At 41.5% G+C, this 24,439-nt stretch overlaps 1 protein-coding gene across 1 annotated transcript; it reads right to left on the bottom strand.

Moving 5' to 3' along the window:
- Positions 1-2,924: 2,924 nt before the first annotated feature.
- Positions 2,925-17,266, bottom strand: epha2a (eph receptor A2 a). The gene is made up of 17 exons (XM_080026887.1): positions 17,102-17,266; positions 16,227-16,294; positions 14,045-14,681; positions 10,058-10,213; positions 9,605-9,940; positions 8,814-8,941; positions 8,542-8,719; positions 8,318-8,420; positions 8,012-8,061; positions 7,788-7,913; positions 7,496-7,681; positions 7,315-7,376; positions 6,300-6,509; positions 5,936-6,085; positions 5,500-5,693; positions 4,594-4,749; positions 2,925-3,779 (listed from the first exon to the last, which is right to left on the bottom strand). Exons 1-17 carry the CDS (start codon positions 17,175-17,177, stop codon positions 3,671-3,673), a joined length of 2,925 nt encoding a protein of 974 aa, XP_079883013.1. The 5' UTR covers positions 17,178-17,266; the 3' UTR covers positions 2,925-3,670.
- Positions 17,267-24,439: the final 7,173 nt, after the last annotated feature.

Here is a 24,439-nt window from a genome sequence, read left to right as displayed (position 1 = left end):
TCACACAATAATCAAACTAAAAACAACTACAACATTGACGATTTGACACGTAATTGGAGGGTTTCCACATTCCAGATAGAGCTGGTGAGACATAAGTGAGACCAATTGGTCATTGTGGTGTGGCTTTTGGAAGTCCAGTGTTTTCCAAGTGAACAAAAGTGCTAGATGATGCAATGTTGTGCTTAAATTTCTATTTGAGTGAAAACAATTGGCTTTTGCTTAGACGTCAGCAACCTGAAGCTTTATTTTCCATATTTGTATTTCCATACATGAGCTTCTGATTTTCAAAGGGTGTTCATAGTTCCATTTTGTATGTACTGTATAAAAAACCTGCATTGAACAAAGCAGTCACTGCAGCTGTGTGAGTAGACTCCAGAGTTGCAGCAGACCTGCCAATAAAGTTTTATTGAATCCATCAACAAGAGTTGTGTACATTTATTCCAATCATTTACACATGTATATACGCAGGGATAACGGATCAATGACACTTTTTAAAATGGTATCTTCGGTTGGGTGGGGTTCACAACACTTGTGGGACTTTTATTTACTCATATTTCCATTCTGCATTGTTGTTTGACTCCTATGTGCACTGCCAGAGGGTGCTACACTCCACCAGCATGGAGAGGTCAGTTGTCAGGGAGATAAGGATTTGGCACTAAAGCTCCCTGAGCGCTCTGACAGTCAGGGCCCCACTGCTCTCCATGGCCATAGTCACAGATATGGGGTCCACGTAAGATGGAAGTTTGCATTGGTGGGAAAAAGTGTTTGTGACTGTGCCATCTTCTCCCAGCTGCACACCAAGACCAGGAGGACAGAAGAAAAGGCATGAATTATTGCCATGGAATAGTGACATTTAAATCATTTCTATACATTGCACACACCTTTTAGCCATATACATGAGCCCTCAGTTCAGTTTCAAACTTTGAGATGTTCTGTATTGCAGCTCCAGTAATCCATCTGATTCAAGGCATCCATATAACTTGTGTACTTTTAATTAAATTCATTTATATTATCTACATATGCATTCATCTCAGAAATCAAACAAAAGACCCCTTAACTGTACTTATTGCAGATGACATAATATTCTTATAAAACATGATGAATACATAGCTCACCTTCTCAGCGTGCACCTCTATCATGTTGTTGGAGAAAATGATGATAACATCCTCTGGAGAAAATTCACTCACATCCACTGTGAACTGGAAAATGTCTCCATGTACGTGGATCTTCCCCGTAGGATATGAATGGCCTGAAAGAAGGCATTTACAACACGTTAAAAATCAGGTTGAATTTGCTATTTTACAAAATGAAAAAGCAATTACATTTTCTTATATTTATTTTTTGTTCTTCCACTGGCCTTCAAATTTGTTTTCTCTGCATGTCTGCAGATGTAGTGATCCTGAATCTTCAGAGGAAACATCTTGCCCTTTCTCCATAGAGGCTGAGGAAGTGGAATGCCTCTATCCTGGTCGACTCTTTCTACTGTATGTATCCAAGAGAGGTCATTCTAACCAAGCCAGTTCTCCCCGGGGACTGATGAAAGTGTCCCTATATATAAAGAGTCCTTTATAGTCCTCTTTGTGTGTGTGTGTGTGTGTGTGTGTGTGTGTGTGTGTGTGTGTGTGTGTGTGTGTGTGTGTGTGTGTGTGTGTGTGTGTGTGTCTGTGTCTGTGTGTGTGGTCGTGGTCGGTCTCTTAATGACTCATCCGGACTGGAACATGACACGGATTGGAGATATTCAGTGTGTCAGACCTGTTGTTGAACCGTCCAACATTTCCAGCCGCACCCCTGACTGGGGGCATATGTATGAGTCTTTGTGTTTGCGTGAGAAAGGGTGTGGAGAGAGGTTTCTGTGTGGAAGAACTTCATATAATTATCAGGTGTCACATTGAAGGAGCTGTCATTCATAACCTTAAGCCAGTTAATGTGTCACCATTACTCAATTAAGTAGCATTTAGATCAAATGTATGACACAACTTAAGGCAGGATTTCTTTAAAAAAAACTGACACTGCTTATGAATTTCAAATGGAAACCTTACAGAGGATGAATTTTAACATGGCAGAGTGACTGCGATGCGATGAAGCACGGTTGTGTGTAGGTGTGACATTCTACTCTACCCTGGCAAAGTCACAGAGGTCGATCGAATCCATCTGGATGTCAGGCGCCACCAAAAACAAGCCCTGTGTCTGTAGCACTAATTATGAAGACGCTTTGTTTTTGATTGTCACCAGTCTAGGAGAAGTAAATGTACTAACAGGCCAGAGGCAGATTGGCTTTTGGCAACCTGTATCAGAAGAGTCTCACATTTGGAGCAAACAAGTGTAAAGAGATATGTGTGTCAGTTTAATTCAATTCAGTTTATTTAAGAAGGGGATGTAGAGTGCATTTGTGTGAGTCGTCAAATGAAGTTATTTTTTGGATTTTATGATGTATCAAGTGTCAGGTCAGCAAGGAAATAGTTAATAAGGTTTTTAAGGCATTTGTAATACTATATGTATTGTGCCATCTGTTTTTACTTTACGACTTAAACATTGTTTTCCTCGTAGCTTACCACTGATCCATTCCGTGATAGCACACCAATGATTCTTATAAGCATAATGTACAGCTGAGGCTGGAAGGTCAGTAAAAATGTGAACACTTTAAAATGTTCACCAAAAGATTATGCTGCATGAAAGCTTGGGGGGAGACAGTGAATGTCTCATTGCAATCCATCTAATAGTTGACAAGACATTTCACCACTAAACAAAAATGTGAACCTGCAAGTGGCGCTAGAGGCAAAGTCAGGGGACCACCAAAGACAGCAGGGTTCATCTCTCAGGGACAACCAGGGGACAACGCATTCATGGCAAGCCATCCAATAGTTGTTTAGGTATTTCAGTTTGAACAGATTGAAAACAAATGTTGACTACAGAGGATACAAGGATACGGTAGAGTCGCAAGGCAACAACGATTTTAATTAAAGACAAAAATACACAGCCTGGCAAAAAAAATGCCAGATCAGTTATATCTCCCGTAACAAATGACATAAATATAAAACCAAATAAATATTAAATAAAAATTGATCATTTAAGTATTAAGACATGATGTAAACAAACAAATGACTTTCATCCTGTGATACAGAGACTAACTACTTACTACTAAATATAAGAATGTGTGATTCTTTGCCCTGAGTGGAAAAATCATTCCAAAATATTAAAAAGTAAGTCTCACTGATCACAACAAATTGTAGACAAAACAAAAACATATTTAAGGATCCATGGCAGGATAAAAGGAGTGCTCGGAAGAAAACAGCTCCTAAGCATTAAGAGCAACAAATAGTTCAGTCTTTCAGTACATACAGGCCAAGCACTCTCACTTTGTCTCACATTTTTGCACTTGGTTTTAGTTACTACATCACATAACTTGTTTGCACTCAAAATATAAAACATTTTTACATTAAAGATAAGTTATTTGTCTTCTGTTATAAAGTACATAAGTGTTTATTTTTATCTCAGTCCTGTCTGAGTGGCTTGGAGGCGGGTCCTCTTCAGTCTTGCCACACTGTGCCACAGTAAAGGGGGGAAAAACCTGCAGCCCAGCTCAGTTTCACCCCCTCGCTTCAGTCCCTTCTCTCCCATGAGTGAAATGGCATGGTCGGTCAGTGCACTTTGATTTGGAGGAATGCTTAGATCACACTGCAAACACGCTGAGGGTGCTGGTTTCGTCTTTCAAACCCAGGATGCTGTATGCTATCCTTTTCATGTGCCCCGGCAACCGCACGCCAATATTCCTGATGTCTCTGCAAGGAAAAGACAAAAGATACCGTAAAGAGGGTGCTATATATTTTACATAAAATAACCACAGTGGAAAGAAGCGACTCCCAAACTAGTGGTGCTTACCCTAAACATTGCGAAGTATAGCTCAACTTAGTTGAAAAAATAATAAATTACATTTTTGATTTGAAAACAGAATCCATGTATTGGAGCTTGAAGTATTACATACATATTTGAAAGAGGTTTATTAAAGCAATGAGTAAAGTTATGGATAAATAGGTTGAAGTTTAAAGCTTGTTCGCAAAAAGGAATTGATGAACAGTTGAAATAGTTAACTAAAAGTAATAAATAAAAGCTAAAAGTAATTAATAAAATGGTTGAAATAGTAAAAAAAAATGTATTGATAGCATTTGAAAAAGTTAAAAGTGATGGACAAATGGTTAAAATAATAGCTTAAGATAACGTGTGGCGTCTGACACCAAAATGTGTAGTAATACAAATGACCAAACCGGCCATCAATTGTATGAAAATATTGCTAATTACTACTATTAAATAACATCCAATCTAAAATCATCATAAATTGGGACACGGGGGGTGTTGAGGGGGACTTGAGCCTCTGTTGCATTAGACAAATGCGAACCCGCTGCTGTAGAAGCTGAGGAATGGTAGGAATGACACGGGCAGAGGCAGAGTGGATTATTTCTGCATTCGCAAACTGGAGAACACATGTTCCAGCTGAGAGCTCAATACTTTCTCTGTGTTCCTACAAAATGTGGCCCGCTGCCAAATAAATCAGCGCGGCGGGGCAGAGCTGCACCTGTGCCAATGCGTGTTACTTACTCATGCCTCAAGGCAAGCACCTGCTCCATGGTGGTGACCCCAGCCCGACTGAAGCTCTCGTTGTACTGGCTCATTTTGATGGACTCCAGCCACTCAGGCACCGACCGGAACATGGTGCCGTCACAGCCACTGGTGCTGGGCAGGCGGATGGACACGCTACAAGAAAAACAAACCCAATTATGATTATTTAATATTTATCATTTACTGCTACATTAAAGGTGCTACGAGGAACTTTTTGATATATCTGTAACTGGTCTAATTTTCCCTCTGATGATCTTAAATGACATGTAACGACAAGCGAGACCATCAGTGCAAAGAATGCTATTTTTATATAGTTTTTCTTAATGGCTTCTGTCTGGGTACGCTCACCCAGAAACAATAGCTGTCGTAGTAAAAACACTACCGCTTTTGTCCGAATACCCAGGGGCAAAGTGATTTTTTTGGACATGGGCTGTTGTAAAAGGTTGTTCACCAGAAATTATATCTAGGACCTTCAAGGATCACAACCTGGGTGGACAACCTGGTCAACTACCTGCTGGAAAGCTGCAGGGGGCAAAACCAAGACTGCTCTAAGAAAAGATGTAAAGGTGCTATTTACAAATTATCGCCCATTTGTTTTTTAAAGTAACAGCTTAATCTTTGAAAGTGTAAAAACAAAAGTAACAACAATTTGCAGTGCAGTCTCTGCACCTAGCCAAGAAATAATGTGTCACCTTTTGTATTTTACTTTAATGATAAGATTTGAATAAGCCTGTTGCTTGTGAAGACAGTTGGAACATATGATCGTTCACAGACACTGGTTCTGCTTTGTTGCTCCCCCCCCCCCCCTTCTTATTACATAATCATTTATTTTCAAATGTGTCTCTTCAAATTTCCTACCAAATTTTGTATAAATGATGTTCATACCGTGGATCAAAGTCTGCAATGGTTTTCAAAGACTCTGGGTTCCGGAGCAATTTGTCCAGAATGTTGACGATGTCTGAGAAGCGCGGTCGTTTGGAGCGGTCGTGCTGCCAACACTGCAGCATGAGCTGGTTGATAGCAGACGGGCAGTCCATCGGAGCAGGGAGCCTGAAGGCCTCGTTGATCGCCTTCATGACCTGAGGAACAGTCAAGGCTTACATGTTAATGACATGTATGGGCGTAGACCAGCAGCCGTGTTCGTGTGTTGACGTTCACAGTTCATTTGAAGAGAATGGTGGGAAACTTCACTGAAATGTCAAGCAAGTTTCCAAGCACGGAGTCTCAGGGGGTAATACACATTCAAGTGTAACCTACTACACAGGCCAAAACAATCCTTCTTTTTAATAGTTGGAAAGACGGTGTGGCAGATGAAACATACCTCATGGTTGCTCATGTCCCAGTAGGGCCGTTCGCCAAACGCCATGATTTCCCACATGACGATGCCGAAGCTCCACACGTCGCTGGCTGAAGTGAATTTCCTGTACGCTATGGCCTCAGGGGCAGTCCAGCGGATGGGGATTTTACCTCCCTGACAGAAGAGAAAACATTTTCAAATCATATTTAATGGGCGAAAAAATAGTATAAAAAAAACACAAGGCTTTAAAAGAGCAACACTCCAGATAGGACACTTGAGAGTTAAAAAATGAACAGTCTGGCATTTGTAACCAGGAAAAACAAAAGAAAAAAGGCAAGTTCTCTGTTGCTACGTTTTTCAGGCCGTGACATGCCACGGTGTGACTTACCCTTGTTGTGTAGGTGCCCTCAGCGTCATCCTCCAGCACACGCGACAGGCCAAAGTCAGACACTTTACACTCCAGGTTGCTGTTGACCAGGACGTTTCTTGCTGCTAGGTCACGGTGGACATAGCTCATGTCGGAGAGGTATTTCATGCCAGCAGCTATTCCACGCATCATGCCCACCAGCTGATACGATGGAAGCTCTCCATCACGGTCCTAAAGGGAAAAAAATACTCTCACTTTAGACTTGTATCTTTTTTTATTTTGGGGGTTTTAACTGAATTAACTGCTCATACATTAAAGGAATAGATTGACATCTCGGGAATATATTGTATTCACTTTCTTGCTGAGATTTATAGTGAAAGACTCATACTAATCATGTCTGTCCATTCAATATGAAGTTGGAGCCAGGACCTGAGTGAACTTTACTTAGTGCTTGTAACATTCCATATTTATACTCAGTCCGTAGTACATTGGCATACCCTTATATTGTACATTTGCAATTGCTTAGTTCACTTTACAGTTTATTGCACATATTGTAAATAATGTTCTTCTCCATATTGCACATTTATTACTTTGCTGAATGTTTGATTTTGCCTCACTTATTCACTATCTAAAATGTATTTATTATATAGATTACTTATATTATTTTATTTACAATAAAGTTTACTTTCCTTACTGGACTTGACTAAACACTTGTAAATCTCACAAATTAACACATTATATCGACAAAACTAAATATTCTAAAAATAACACAGGGTGGTTTTATGGGTGGTACTGTGCCGGACTGGGTGGAGTGACTTCCTGGGGTCGCGTAGTGACAACAAGATTTCAGGAAGTCCCTGCATCCGACCGATAGTCTCATTAACCCCCATAAAGAGCACAACTTGTTTTTTCTTTCTATTCCTATATTATTAATTTTAAAGAAATATACATAAAAATAGAGTGTGGAAGGCATACAAACATTAAAGACTAAAAGTATCAACTTTAAATCTGAGGCTAATTTGACACATGTGCCTACCTTCAGATATGTGTCGAGAGCTCCGTTCTCCATGTATTCTGTCACTATCATGACGTGCTTGACTGAAAAAATAAATAATAATAATTAAGATGAGTGAAAGAACAAGCAGTGTACAAGCAGTTGAAACAAAATGAGTTGAGGACTATTGTCTTGACTTGTGTTTCGAGGTTTATCAACTCACATTTGGTGACGACTCCCTCCAGGCGGATGATATTGGGGTGGGAGAACTGCCCCATGATGCTGGCCTCGCTTAAGAAGTCCAGCCTCTGTTTCTCTGAGTACCCCGGCTTCAGGGTCTTAATGGCCACGTCCACCTCACCTCGCACGGGCGCCTTCATCACACCACGAAACACTTCCCCAAACTCTCCTGATCAGCAGACAGACGGACAGCGCACAGAGGGAACGTTAAGAGACTGTGCCACCGTGAGATTTCATCAAGTGGAAGGTAATAGAAATTCAAAATAAAAACTTACCAACGCCGATAACTTTCTGTTTGCCGATGGCACTGGGGTCAATTTCTGTGACAAACTTTGCGATGGCAATGTTGGGGTCCTCGTACATGTGTGGATCCACATAAGTCTTCAGAGGCTTGAGCTGATCTGAAAGCAGGGAAATAACCACCAGAATATTTTAGGCCAAATGATAACTCAATGAGCTGTTATTATTGCATGTTGCATGTACAGACCGGTATTCTCACCTGTTGAAAAGTAGGGATCTTCAGGTCCTCTGCCGCGAGAGTTCATTCTCCTGGGAGGAAAGAAATGAAAAATCACTTATAGGACTAAGAAGAATACCGTCCGGCTTTCAAGTAATTGCAGGTCAGTCTCTGCTGTGAAAGACAGTGACTGTTTTGGATAGCAAACCCTGTCTATTACTGATAAACGCTCCCCTGAGCTGTCAAACCAGAATATTATCCCTCATTTACGCAAGCTTGTGACACCTAATCATACAGGTCGGTAGATAACATTTATCTGAATGACACAGGAGGAGTGTTGCTACCAACCGTTTACGCAGCAGCAGGACGGCCACCACCACCAGCAGAATAACCCCAACTCCAGCAACAGCTACCATCACCATGGTGGATTTACTCTGAATCTGAGACTCGGCTGCGCACAATCACAGAAAGAAAGAAAAACAGTTATCATCTCCAGTATTATGTGAAATAAAAGTTCATGAAAGACAGAGAGACACTTGAGAAACTACAAATGGTAAGGCTGCTGCTGTTACCTAATGTTGAAGTACGGAACTCGTGCTCCACACTGTAGCTGCCGGCGTTGCCCTCGGGACTCATTGCCTGGACCCTGAACATGTAGGTAGTGTCTGGGGTGAGGTCGTTAATCTGCACCGACATTTTCTCCAGAATCAGGACTGTGTAGGTGGTCACGTCACGCTCGCTTTCGTCGTCCTGCGAAAGAGGAAAGTGGGTGGATTAGAAGATACTCATACAACCGCCGCACACTTTGAATGAGGAAAAGAAAATACAAAGCGCTCTGTCTTACTTTTCTGCGGTACATCAGCTCATAGCGGTGATTAATGTGGGCTGGAGGCCGGCGAGACAGAATCCAGGAAAGAGACAGACTGGTGGGGGTGTGGTCATCCAGATGGATCGACGTCACTTTTGGGGGATCTAACGGTCAGTGGGAGTCAGAAAGCAAAATAATGGTTAGTGGCTAAACATAGTTTTTGGAAAGGACGTTTGAGGTGGGGGAAAAAAAGCCTTGGGTCAGACTGAATTCCTCATTGTGTAGTTAGCCCTTCCCTTTGCACAATGGGCTACACAGATAAACATTATATTACATGACAAAATGTCTAAACATTTGTTTTAGCATAAATGTTCTGTTTTGGGTGCTAGATACCCGATACTCCCATTCAACAGTTCAAAAACATACTAAACATAGTTTTATCACCTTGACACGTCCTGCCATGTTTCAGAAATGTGCTATATAATATGACAAATAACTTCTGTTTGGGGTCTCGGAGACTGTTTGCATAGAGAAAAAACTAAAAATCCTGTATTTGGATGTCTGTTATTTGTAAGTGATATAACACTTTTTTCAGTTAATGAATAGCTGATATACCTCATAAACATGAAATATTTCATTTGATATACAAAAAGAAAGTTGTATGGTCATTTCTGTGTTTAGTCACCTTCACCCAATGTACAAGTTCAGTTGGTGCCAAAGTCAATGGTCCCTACTATACAATACTTCAAAATAAGAAGTTCAGTATGATGCAAGTTTAAATCCAAGCAATACAAAAAGAAGCTCTTCATTCATGTGATCATGCTAACCTGTATAGTCCAGAGCAGCTGTGATTCTGGCGGTGGCCTTGTCAGTACCGTACTGGGACACTCCGCTGTGAGCCTCCACAGTGAAGGTGTAGTTGAGATGAGAGTCCAGGTCACAGGCGATGACCGTGGCGTCCCGTAGGTCGGTGGAAGCCGGCTCGAAGCGGATCCTGTCTCCACAGGGGACACACAGGGCCCCGGGGCTGCACAGCTCACACTGCACACTGTAAGTGATGTCACTGCGCCCTCCGGTCACCAGCGGTCTGCTCCAGGACAGCTGCAGCCTGCCCTCTGCTGACAGGGTGCTGGCCATGAGGTCACAAGGGGCACTGGGCGGGGCTTAAAGGGAGGAAGTGGACGACACAGAAACATGTTAGCACTGATCTTCTGACTTTCATCATACAGAGTTTAAGTTGAATTATGTGGAACCAATATGACAGTGAGCGGGGTGGTTACCAGAGCAGGCTGATGTAGCAGGGTCTGAAGGGGAGCGGAAGAAGCCTCCCTCACATTGACATTCACTGGCGCCGGCTTTTGAGGGCTTGGTGTTGTCGGGACACACCTGACACAACTCGCTCGACACAGACAGCTTAAAGTAACCGGGTTTGCATTCTGTGTGAGAGAAAGAAGAGGTGTGTGTTGGTATAAGCATTAATCAACTTTATTTTGTCATTGCACATGTTTCAGAGCAACGAATTTCATGACAAAGCATGACATATAAAGGAATAACTGTGATACGAACAAACGCAGGAAGGGATGACTGATCAAAATGCAAACAATGACACGTTCTCTGTAATACCACCACCAACCCCCTTCCACCCGACAGGAAGCATTTGTTGTGAGCAACCTATAATCACTGAGTCTTTGTATGCGGAAGGAATGGAAAGGGATTTTCCTGACAACCTGCCTCCACACGCCTTTTTTCGCCCTGGAGGCCTAATCTCAGGTCACACTGCCAGTGTCAACCGGATGACTGCGGAGCATAAAAATCCATCGGGGGATCTGATCTGCCTTTTCCCCTGTGAACTCTCAGATCATATTCTCTGGCAGATAGTGTTGGTGTTTTTGCCAAAGGAAACGGCACCTCAGTGCTGTTAGTGTTGTGATGGACGTTTCAGCACAGATAAACAGTCTTTCCAGGGCATGGGAGGTTAATGAACGTGCAGAGTGGACAGAAACCAGGACGCGGGAGCTGCAATTTCAGTCCAAACGCTGATGTTTCCTTCCTCCCTCTCTCTTCCCTCACTTCCTTCCGCTAACCCCCGACACCAGTCGCAAATTACAGCGTCCGACTTTGAATAGTCGGATGATAAGAGAAACAGGAAAGAAGAAAAGCTGCTGGAGACGAGTATGATTTTTAGTGTGTTTATGGAAACAGATGCGCATACTATTAAAAACAAAGTTTCTAACACAGTAAAATCAATTTAAAGAATGGGCCTTGGTAAAATAAGTCCTCTCTCTCTGCTTTCACTCTGCTGTCTCCCTGGGGAGGAGCCTTGCATCTGGCCGCCCCCGCCCTTGTGGCCGTGAGAGGAGGTGGAGTGAACCCTGAATTGAAGACGTGGTCGCGTTACTTCAGCCACCAAAGCAGAAAGACCTTTGCACTCCAAGAATTGCCGCCTTGCTGGAGAAGGAGCAGGTTGTAGTTGAGTAGGAGGGATAAAGATGAATAGATAAATGGATGGATGGATGGATGGATGGGGGATGGGGGCAAAGGTCTGGAGCAACAACAGAAGTTCTCTCTGGGGAGTCACTGGGTGGCAGTGGGGGTGTAGCCGAGGTCTCTTCGCATAAGAAAAGGGGGCCAGCCCATTTCATCTTGAGCCGGGGCAGCAGGACTTCTGTCACGTACCAAAGGAACTCCGGTCCCTATTCATCTATTGTCTCGGAGATTGCACGAAGTGGTGCCATAAATATGTTGCACACATTACTCATTATGCAGCTTGCAAATGTCGGCATGTGTGCAATGTATGAATACAAACATTATTGACTCAATCTCAAACAATGGCTTCTCATAGATACTTTTAATGAGAGTTTTAAGCACCATGTTTAATTTTTTTTTTTTTTTACGGTGCACAACTTTCAGTCAGCTAACTTTTCATTTCACTTGTTGATGGCAATTGTCGCTCTAATTGTCCCACGCTCCTTTTCCACTTTTGAAAGGACTTCTGTTCCGCACCGGCGCATCTGTTTAATTGAACCTGTTTTTGGCTCTTTGTGTTCTTGCCGTTGTTCTAATGAGTGGGAACATGGATTAGGGAGCTTGTTGCGTGTGTTAACAAGCGGATGAAAGAGCAAAGGGGGAGGCAAAGCGGGAGCATGTCATTGGCTAACAGCTGTCCTGTTGCTCTACTAATCCTCTTGACTAAATTACACTCCACACCTAACTAAGCAGCCACGGAACTAGCCACCCTCTCATGCACCAACTGTCGGCTCCCTCCCTCCCCACCCTCCCGACACCGACCAAGGACAACCTGCTTATTTGTGTCAGTCAGCATTCCTCCTCATCTCACTTTACTTCCCTTTCCCACAACAGTTGGACTCTTCAGTGGAATCCACATGCCGGCAATGTCATGAGCCACTGGAGGTGTCACTTTCTCTAGTAAATCAAGGTTGTCGGCTGGAGCTAAAAAACTACGACATAATACTTGTGTAATTAAACCTTTTTCCTGAATCCTTATAGTGGGGTCATCCTCCAGACTTTTGGAATCACAAGTTTTTTTTCCATTATAAATGAATATGTCCCCGTTCATTTTCCTCTGCCAACTTCCGTTTCAGGTGCTGGGCTCAGAGTCTGCCTGCGGTCAGGAACCTCAAAGACTTAAACATTCCTCTGCCTCCACTTCCTCCCCGCCTTGCTCTCCTTTCTGTCTTCTTTCCTTTTTTTTACAACCACACAGTACAAGATTCAACCTTTGATGCATAGTCATTATCTATCAACAGTTTTCTTTTACTATTAATCTAGTGGTTATTTTCTCCAATAATTGATGTTGCGCTTGGTCCATACAAAGTCACAAATTAGTATGAAAAAAAAGCTTTTCACAGTTTTCTAAATGTCCTCTTTGTCCGACCAACAGTCCAAAACCCAAAGACATTCGGTGCAGAGTGATATAGAAACACCTAAAAGTATAAAAATAGAAAAGCTAGAATTAATAAATGTTTGCACTTTTGGTAGATAGATACTGAAACCGTATATCAATTATCAAAATAGTTGTAGATCATTCATTTCTGACAATCAACTGATCAATTAAGAGTTCTTTCAGCAGATGAGAATAATCTGTTCCCTTAAAGGAAACTATTCCAAGAAGAAGCCAAACTTTGCCAGTCAAGGTGACTCGTACCATAAGCAGTCACCGCAGCCTGACTCAGTCTAACCTCTGATAGGCGCGCCGGCCCCATCCCTGTAATCTGTGGTTCCTGTCGCCCCTAGCAACTGACGCAAAACAAATACTTGCGAGGAGAAGACACACCGCTCAGGTAGTCTATCTGTCTCTTTCACACGGCCCTGCCTTTAGTCAATCAGTGCAGTAAGTGACGAGAGGGTGAAAGAATTCCTTTCAGAAATCCCCGCACCATACTGTGCCCTTACTCCCTCCCTCCTTCCTCTTCTTTCTGTACCGTCTCTCCTCCCACGTTTCCTGCAGACACTCAAACATACCACGCCCGAGAACTTCCAACTTCCACACATACAGTAGGAGCACATACTGTAGGATACCCAACTGTGTTATTTGACTTTCTGTTTTGTTATGTACTTGCAGGTCTATTATAGGTAGGACATACTGCAAATGTTTTGAATATTTAACCTTATTATAGGTGTCACTCCTGTCAATAGACAAGGGTTAGAAAAAAACTTAAACAGAATGTTTCCAAATTACTATTAGTTTTAAAAGGTTTATAAAAGCCTGCCTATGAATATCTGAATGGTTAAAACGTTTTCCAGTGTAAATACACAAGTCCACTTATTATCAGTATTTAGTTTGGAATTTTGACACAGCTGTACTGTACTGTACATTTTCACCTATACCATCCATAAAACAGTGCATCAGCCCAGCCCAGGGCAAGTGGAAACAATATGCTCTTGCCCAACAGGTAACCAGATGATGCATCGATGGGAGACTGTCCACATATCCTGGGATTTGATCTCTAACACAAGGAGCAGTCTGCGGTCTGCCCCAAAGTCAAAGCAAAACAAACAGGTTTAGACATCTTCTTTTTTCCCATGCCTAACGCTGCCTCACCTGACCAAGTGAAAGACAAGTAGGAAGTCTGAACAAAACCACACACATTTGAAATTCCTCTGCTGCTCTCATTCCTCAATCCTCGCACATTGCCAAAGCAGTGGTTGGGAGGAAGACATTTACTATAACTCACATGGTAACGCACACACACACACACACACACACGTCTCAGTGGAGCGCGTGGCGTATTTCTGGCATTGCTTACCTTGGCAGGAGTCCCCGGTGTTCTCGTAGCCTGCTAGACATTGGCACTGACCCACGGGAACCACCCATTCACCCTCAGCTGTGCAGTAGATGCGTGGGGTGGCCTGGCTGACGGCGTTCTCCACACACACTCCTTCCACCTGGCTAAGAGCGTCCGCCACCGTCTCGGGGAAGGCCGCCAAGCTCTTCACTGTGGACGGGCACGTCTTGTAGTACACTCTGACTGACAGCAGCGCCACACACGCGCCAACATCCTGAAAGGCCAGGTAGAAGCCCTTTCTGGACAGAGGCCCCACTGTCCTGGTCTCTGTGTTGACCTTCAGCGCACGGCCCCGCGTCACCTCGTCAGGAGCGATGGTGGCCACTTTGCGGAACTGGCCTTTGCGGAAGTTGGTTCCCACGTCGGCGTCTGCCTCCGAAAGGAAAAGGTTGAAGGTTTCTTTGCAGGCGACAGAAGCGCCGTCAAAGGTGTTGCAATCTCGCACGACAAACCGCAGCTCCACGGAGACGCGCGTAGTCCCCGGGCGGCGCTGGATAAACGTTGTGCGTAACCAGTTATCCTGCTCAGTAGAGTCAATGCTGCAAACACTGTATGTGTAGAAAAGTGAGCCGTTCACCACCGTCTGGACTATCTCCCACTGCACAGTAGAAAAAGATAAAGAGCGAGGGGGATCAGTTAGTTTGTTAGCAAGCTGCAATAATGACAGGTTATGGGTTTCATGGAATAAGTGAGGGGCTCACAGGCTTTGTTCTTGCAGAAAACCAGTTTAATTGATGAGACACGTCTTCTTTCATGCTGAGTGAGAAGCTCATAAAATGCATAAAGTGCGCAGAAGCTTTTTTCCCCTACAAATTAAGATTATTGGCCTGGACATGTGCTGTGCTCGCGACGTGTGTGGTTTTCCACTTACACACTAGGGTGCATGTGTACGAGACGCACATAAATCCAGCAAATACTACTGTAGAATACCAACTAAGATTTATGGCGGATAAATGAGCTTCATAAACACAGCACAGAGGTTAAATTGGCAGCAATTAGGTTTTTTTTAAGAGGGGAAAGAAATGACGGGTAGAAAGATTAAAAACTTACATTTAAACATAAAACTGTTAACACCTCATATGTTAGCAGTATGGGTGTGTTTCAGGGAATACATGCTTGCATTTACATTACTTTAACTGTAAAGATGCAATGATATATTTCCACTATTTCAAAAATGTTTTATTTGTATTATTACATTAGAGCAGCACTTAATGACGGATTATATATTATTTCAGTCTGCAATTATTATAATTATTAGACTCCCCTTAGTTTAGCCACATTTAAAACAACCGAATTTATGGCAGGTAGCATACTTTAAAATTATATGCAACTTCTAGTGTGTAGACTTGTTATTCTGCATTTAGGAAATAAACTGTTCAAACAAGTCTGCTTAAGTCACACATTTGTAAATAGTCCTCCACGGTACAAATTTAAATACACTTCACAAGTGTGGGAAAGTTGTGCGAGAACAAAGCAGAGTTTGACTGACAAGTGGAATTCCTATCCGATAAAATGAGAATCCTTAGATCTTTGAGAACAGTCACACAAGAAACATAGCCCACACAGTGGAAGTGGCCATGTCCTGTTGCTTTTTTTAGATGGAAAGCCACTGAACTATAGATAGAGGGATGGTTCTCCACACATGGACCAGTCTTCATGGCTCTTTTACTCATGACTTCCCAAAACTGTACAGATAATCTTGCTGCTGTTGTCTCTAAATTAAGAGATGAATCCCGAGGGGGGAAAGAATATCTTTGGATGTAGTTTTATGGTTTAGTGTTGGAATGAAAACAATCTGTTGTGAAAGTGTAACATGCACTTTGCTGCTGTAAATTCAAATGCAAAGTTGAACCTTAACATTTTAATGTCATTCATAAGTTCTTTATGAAAGGGTAGCTTTAACACAAGACTAGCCGAACTCTTTCAAACATCACCCGGCCGCCACTGTTTCCATCTCTCCCAGAAAACTTTTTTTTAGTGCAGAAAGAGGCCTTTGTCGTTGTTACCAAATAGTATTCCAATTCTCGCATGAGCTGATTTCCTGCTGCCTTTTACTCAGTCATTGGCCTTCTAGACAAAGTAAGCAATTTTCAAGTCTCAAACCTGAGGTCTTAAAAATGTCCTTCAAGGTATAAATACTCACCCCATTCTCATTTGGCAACGTCAACCACCCCAACTCCGATCCTGAAGTGCTCATATCCAGCAATACTTCTATAGAGATAAACAAAAACACATATGACACAGTTACAACAAGCACAGAAGCAATTAATGACACCTGATGCATATACAACTAAATAAATGCTGTTAAAGGCAACTAAATGTTTTTACAGAGCTAATATAATTCTGGCAAAGATAGTGTAGTATATATTTGGTTTTTAATAGGCTGAAAATTACTAGGATTTGTCTGTACAATAAAATGCCCTGCTTTGATCTCAGGGGCCAACAGCTTTATGGGGGCACATGCCACGCTTTGACAGTTTAATTCAGCATGTCGGTGTGATTCAACACTTTATTGACCGTGTCCTCCAGGTTCAAGATACAGAATTTATAATGTCTGAGAGAGGCGTGGGCAGTTTAATTGCCATGAAGAGAGAAATACATGAATCCGCGCACCACAAGTGAAACAGCAAAATCGGACAAATTAAAGCATCTCACGGGTGGCCCTCAATCAAGCAAATTGCAGAATTTCAATCATTCTTGTGACTGAGTTCTATACACGAACATTTATTTAAATGCCTTTAGATCATTCGAATATTCTTAAAAGTAATAGCCTACAAGTTACGGGATACTACATCCAAAAAGGCACCTTCTCACCACACCACAATAACAACAGAAAAAAAGTTAGGTAGGGCTATTAGATGTTCAACTTGACAATAGCACATTTTATTTATTTTTTATATGTGAAACCCAAAGCAGGTTATTAAAATTCCAACCTCAAGACTTATGAGGTAGGCTACGCCAAAGCTAGGCTTCGGTTTCATTACTTTACACAACGCTAGAGAGAAAAAAAGGACTTACGTTCTTTCGACTGAAGGCTTGTACAAACTTGGTTTATAAATAAAAAGAAGAATAAGTTGACTCGAGAAAGCTCCATGATTCCACACCACTTTTGTTCCCTTTTTTAAAAGTAGTGGGTTATATCCCAGAGTCTCGGTGCACCTCCGCCCGCTTCCACTGACTCTGTTCCTCCGAATACCTCGCTCACTTTACCGGATGAGTGAGTGAAGCACGAGCCCGCAGCCCATTGACAAACAGGTGGCGTCATCGCCCCGCCCGCCCCGCGCGCTGTGGAATGTTTAACTTCTCCAAACATGGTAATGAAGGGGCGGGGCCAGGACAGTTTGACCGCACCTGTTTCATTGGGAAGAATGTAGGCCTGTCATTCATCGATTTTTCAATGTTTGTCTTATTAATAAATCAAGCTCTTATTAGTGTCTTGAAGTCCACATCCTACACCTCGTACACATTTGTAGTTTGTTCATTTGTTTATCAAAACTGAGTGAGTCCCATCAAACTCATGTCACCTAGCCTATAATTACAGTTTAAAAAAAATTATATCATCCATCGTGTCAAATCCTGCACAGTGTATATAATGTATAGACATGTAGCCTACACACATCTACATAACAGACCAGCTCATGTATATAAAGCTACTCATTAAGTATCTAGCCTATTCTACTATTTGTATTTTCCTATATTTACATACAATAGCCTATAGGGGAGACCGGGGTAAGTAGGCACACTTTTTACTCTAGTGAGAATTGCTCATCACCTAAACATCTTTCAATAGTAATTCCTACATTAAATTGAAGCTTATGGTGTTGGCTTGAAATGTGAACCCCTCACTTTTTCTAACTTATTGTAATAAAGAAGAAATGTACCATCAAAAACACTAACACATTGTGACAACCAATCCCATTAAGGGGGTTGCTGTAGCTTTCCAGCAGCTTGTTGACCAGGTTGTCCACCCAGGTTGGGATCCTGGAAGGACCTGGATATCATTTCTGGTGAACAACCTTTTACAACACTCCATGTCTGTTTTTCAAAAAAAGGGGGTTTTGCCCCCTAAGTAAAAGTATTATTTGTTGTAAAAGAAAAAAAAGGTATTTATTTGAGTTTCTTTGCATATTGAATGTACTCCAGCTTCAGTGCACTCTCTCACACATGGACTAGGAAATTAATTAGAGATGGAGCTGTGAGCTAAACCATAGCATGAATGTAAAGAATCCATTGCAGTGCTCGGGTACACTTGCTCTTGGTTTTTTAAATAGAGATTTGGAAATCTTATTTGATTGGTTTTCTTTTGTTAGTTTTTTTATCAACTGGTTGAAAATGTTTCAAACAATCTTTATGAATAAAACAGTAATATGTTTGGGCTTTGGTAGCCTTTGAAAATTAACAAGTGTCTTAGTTGGACAATCCTTCTTGACCATCCTCCAAATAATTGCCTGAATCCTCCACATCTCGTCCAGGACTTGTCTTTCCCACGACTGGTAAAGGAGGGGTCAAGGAGGGGGGGTCGGTCTGGTATGAATATATGACTACTAATGAGACGCTCCTCATAAAGAACCTTACAATTTGGGTATGAATTTGTGACCACAAAGAAGATCTGACAATGGCATCACCTAGCAACTCTTATCTGGAGGAATTTCAGAGTCAAGTCTTCTCTGTGAAGCGCTGTGTACTTGGAGAGAAGAGCCCCCTCGATTTGAGAGCCAAACACAGGCGGGTGTCCCGACAAAGACCCTTACCAAAAAAAAAATCCACTGAAGAGGCGGATATTGTCTTGTCCTATGTTACCATACACGCACATTAATCATACAACAGAGAGAGTGAACGATGTTGGCGAAATAATAGATTAACAAGTTAAGTGTGGGCTGAATTATGGCTCTCTGACCTTCAAATGACAACTCCCTCAATTGCTAACAAACACAAATAGCATTTTTTTTAATGTGTTTTTATATTTCATTGTCTTTCTTAAATATCAACAGATGAATTTCATACTGAACCTTTCCCTGTAAATTATGAGACAAGTCACATTTTTAACAAAAGTAAAAAGTCAGTTCGAATTGTCTTTTCATTTACTTTAAGTCAACTTCCTCAAATATGTGTTCCTAATATCAGCCCTTTCCAGTAACCACATTTCAGTTGTATGTCTCTCCTGAGGAAAACAAAACCTGATCCGCTTCCCAGTCCCACAAAGACCTGACACGATGCTTCAAGTTCCAGTTATCCCTCACTCTCAAATCCTTCGACCCACTTTGTTTTGAGTGTGAACTGCCACTCGAGGGAAACTTCCATCTTGAGCACTCGAGTGACACTTTCTCTCCTTCCTTTTATTGGTTTTGATACGCTGAGGTATACGCTTAGGTGTTATTTTTCGAGTGTGTTAATGCTCGGACTCTGAAGAAGTGGTTTCTGTTGTCATCCAGTTCTCGGAGGTGTCAAAGGTCAACACCCTCTCTAACACACAAGTATGCAAATGCTTTCATTTCAATACAGCCTCTTTTTTATTCACCTAACAGAGCATGCGTGCTGCTGTTGAGAGGACTGCGGCCTCAAAGCGCTAAGCCCTCCGGGTTCCCTAACGCCCCCCTGCCTCTGAGGGTGATGACAAGACAAAAGCACTTCACACTGGGGGCTGGGTTCTGCATTCTGTGGGTCAGTGAACAGCGGCCGAGGCAGCAACGCCATGTCATTCAGACCCCGCTCCCATCACACCTCTGCTGTTCTTACACTTCTTGTGGTATCAGCAAACAGAAAGGTTGAAAACCATTGAGAGCTACGGGGGAGTTTTTTTTTGTGTAAGGCCAAAACAAAATGCACCTACTGTTTTCCACCATTCCAATGTCTCAGCAAGGGTCCTTAAAATCCTTGTTAAGAAATGGTGGGATTTGAGCCTTTGTTTATGCGTTTTGATGACTATAGTTTAACCATGAAAGAAGTACTAAGATTATTTACTTTGGTTAAATAGCAGTAGAGGCTACATCACAATAACAGTAACCAATACCAAACACTCCGCTACCAGCCAAGCTCCCTGTTTCAAAATTTTATACATTTAGCTTTTTATGAACTATTTTTTTTTGCAACAAAATGTATTTAAAGTCTCAAAAGTAAAAATGCTCATTATACAGAAAGTGTTATATTGTTACATAATTTGGATTCATTGCTATAATGTATGTACTACTTAGATGTGGTATTATTATAGTAACTGGTTAATTTTAATCTTTAAAAATGCATATTTGTAAACTTATCATAAAATGAAGTGAAGTGAACCATAAAGTAGTACTAAGTGGAAATACTCGAGTATCTAAAATTACACTTGAATACAGTAAGTAAATGTTCACTTTTTCATCACTGCTAACACTGTGATATATACCTATATTATTTTATGTTTATTCCTGGTGCTCATTAATTATTTACCTACTTTACATATTTGCATACATACATTTAAGCTTTTTTATCTGACATTAATTACTATAGAAAACACAGAATTTAAAAGTTTACTTGCAGTGAAACAATAGAGATATTTGGAAGTTCACTATTAAGTGAGAACCATGTATCTCCAACAGTTTCAACTTTTCAAGAGTCATGAAAAAGCAGGCTTGGTGACTGTTGCTGGGTTATCAGGCTGGATTTGAATCTCTGAAGAATTCCGTCTGTGTGTCCTCCTGATTCACAGGCCTGGTATGAGAATGGGAGGTATTGCGTTTGCAGAAGGAAAGGTTTTTATGAGCCTATGAGGAAGGAATATTCCACCCACACAGGACAGGAGTGTGTAATCCTTTCATTTACAGCTTCACACTAACAATCGGATGTGATGACTAAAACACAACATACCTCAGCTCAACAACCACACCATTATCAAATTCACTACTGTTATTGTAGTGACAAAATAATAATAGTGTACCGATAAGCCATACACATGTATACATTAAAAGAAATGTATAGCAAGTTTAGTACAGGTACATACATTCCCTTAGTGAAACTAATTAAAAAATACCTATTTAAACTAATTAAACACCATTCAAACCAATCCCAAACCAATATCCTTTTATGTTCCTGACGGGTGGGATCGATGTTGTGGAAGCTTCCTCATTCTGTGCTCTTGTCTGGACTGAAAAGCCTTTGCATTGTTTTTTCCTCAGTCTCACTCTAAAAGCTCCACATGCCACCTCTAAAAACACTACCTCTCTCAACTGGAATTCGGGGTGGGAGTCTGTTGTTGATGTGGGCTATGTGGTGTGCGGCGTTGCGTTGGGAAACAAAGGACACAACATGCTTCGACAAGTTCTCGTCTCATGAGAAGAAATGTGAGAATGTGTTTAAAAAGCATGCAGCATTACTCATACATTACATGAGGTGAGTTTAGTTGTGTCTTTACGCTGATCAGTCATCGCTGCCTATAGTTGGCACTGACCTCATGCATCAAAGAGCAGATGTAGAGAGACAAAGGCAGGTAGAGACACATTTTAATAAGAAGCCAACAAAAGATATTTAATTGTCCTGTGTTCTTGAAATAGAAAACCCACCACTAATTACAGTTTCTCTTAAAGTCACAAATCAAATTGACAACCATCAAATAACTGCAAGGCATAAAGGATAGATTGTGTTCATTGCTCTGTATTATTTTCACTTTGTAGTGTCTGGCAGGTTGTGTATTCCCGTCTGGGGTCACTATAATCCTCTTCGTCTGGCAAGCAATAGTGGGGGACGAGGGCACAACTGAAAGTGGAACCCCCTTCAGTAAAGAACTGTGTTAAATGTAATGGGTGTTGGCAAGGGGGCCTAATAAAGATGACAGCACACATTCATATGCATTCGTCTGTGTGCTCAGCTTGACGAAGTCTGCCTCGCAGGCTTAACAAAGGGGAGGAAGGAAGCCAGGGGATGTGGAGAATGCCTGGGGGTGTGGGGCGACAACACACACACACACACACACACACACACACACACACACACACGTACACACACACTTAAACCCTTACAGTGGCCCTCCAGCTTGCGTCCTGTTGTCCCTCAAGTCTGAAGTTATAGCAGTGACAGCTGGGGTAGCACACTCTGCATGGGCTCATTCTCTCCTTAGCAGCTCCCCACTCCCCTTCCCTCCCCTTTCCTACACACACACACACACACACACACACATGCACGCTCCCTCGCACACATGCACACACACACACACACGCACACGCAAAAACACTCAAACACAGGATGCTCCATCCTGTTTACTGTTTACATTTCACAGTGGCTGGCCAACTTGGGAGGGCGCTACATTGTGTGATCACAGGCATTACAGCTGTTTGTAAGGTTGTAAGGTAGAAGTATGGATGGTGTGTGTGTGTGTGTGTGTGTGTGTGTGTGTGTGTGTGTGTGTGTGTGTGTGTGTGTGTGTGTGTGTGTGTGTGTGTGTGTGTGTGTGTGTGTGTGTGTGTGTGTGTGTGTTTGGGTGGTATTCAACTACAAAGCCTGTTGTTGAGATGAAAAGTTAATTCAACAACAGTTGACAAAACAAAGATGATGCCATGTTCCTATACATGAGCACAGAACTATTCATCCTTGTTGCCTTTTAAGTTGTGATCAAAAGTTCATTGTTGACTTTGAAAACAGCATTTGAGGAAGATATGAGATAGGATCGAAAGCTCCAACCAGATTTAAATATCTTGTATTATGCACAACAACTACAGCAGCAGTTATTGGCAATGCATTTGTTTAGGCTCCCTTCAACAGTGCAACATAAAATAAAGAAAATATCTGTAAATAGAATATTTATTTTTATAACAAGCTGTTCCACTAATTGATCATATTCCTCTTACAAATCTGGGATGAAAAAAAACAGAGTACCGTAACTCATAATTTGCAGTCTTGTGATTTCAAGTAAAGGTGTTGTCTAAATAATGAACTTTATATCTATATGATGAGACCATGGAGCTGCTGAGTCAAGATCTGCTCTGTAATGACCACAACTGTGGAGGAGTAGAGAGAAAAGGGAGGGCCAGAAGGGGCGACTGGCAGTGTGGTCAACAACAATCAAATCATTATTTGGCCAAAGGGGCACCTGCTTTGTTTGAGGTAGGTAGGCCTGGATTTGGATGGCGATGATATGAGACAGCTGAGAGAAGCGAAAACAGGGGTGAATGTTTATCCACTAAAAGTCAGCACTTTGCTCTATTCAGATTTTACATTCCCTTTTCTAAGATTGTAGACAGTTGGTAGGCTATATCGTGTTGTATATCAGTTAGAGAAATTGATTGTGTAGAGCTGATGGCATTTGATTGATGATGGCGTCGGCATGATGAGCGTCCAACCGTGAAAAGCAGAAGAGCCAAGTTGAAAACGGTTATTCCACACAGGGACCAATAGAGGTCCCTCTTGTTTGGACCATACACTGCAGTCTGCAGCTGCCCCCAAGTGCCAGACAGCAGCCAGAGACACAAACTTGAGCCAATGTACTAAGACTATAACTTTTATAATTTTATATTTTAGAATAACATTTGGCATCAATTCTAATATTTGGAAAATGTGCAAAGAACTTTGTGATATTGCTTTGATTTTTAAATTCCTCTGATATTTCCTAAAAGTATGGATAAAGATAGATGACAGGAGACCCACATGTCAGGGCCCCTCCACTGCTTTAGCCCATTTTCTTTCAATTTAACTAATATTAATCAATTATATAAATCCAGTATGCACATACGTATAGGCTAGATTATGCAAATGTGGCTTGTGTAGGGTTTGTATAAAAATATTAATCTAAACATAATGTAAACAGACTAATGTGTGTATTTATTTTGGACAATACACTTCGGGGATACTATACAACACAATATTAAAGGACTGACATGATACATTCATGGCATGAATTCAACAAAAACCTGAAATGGTTCAGAAAGTAAATGTAACCTTATTTTCTTTCTCCAGGAGGTTGGGTGTTTGACAGAAATCACATTGTATCATAATTTATTTTACTTCTGTGGCCTATATTTATTTTTAAGAGATTTTTGAAATTCCATCCTCTGATAACATCGATCAGTCAAGACTGGAAATGCATTCTCATTGATAAGGGACTTTATATTTTCTTCTTTTTAACTTAGTATTTAAGACTACTAGCAGAATCCCGTTTCTCTAAGAAGTCAACGTTTATGACAATCAATGTATTGTCTAATTGTTTATTGTGTTTAAGAATTAGGAAAAAGCTCGTAAACCATGAAGGAACACTTAATTCCTAACTTTCATTTTTGTTTTGTTTTTACAGAAAGGGTTCAATAACCACATTTTGGTGATAGGCCCTATGTGGTTTCCACTAGACAGGAAAGGTAGCCTATGAAAAAAATGTAGGCTATTAAAAGTATAGCTTTA

This window comes from Ammodytes marinus, assembly GCF_949987685.1.
Source record: "Ammodytes marinus genome assembly, chromosome: 4".
Classification (NCBI taxonomy): Eukaryota; Metazoa; Chordata; class Actinopteri; order Uranoscopiformes; family Ammodytidae; genus Ammodytes; species Ammodytes marinus.
The sequence above is the reverse complement of the archived record's forward strand: the minus strand, read 5'-3'. Positions and strand labels throughout refer to the sequence as shown.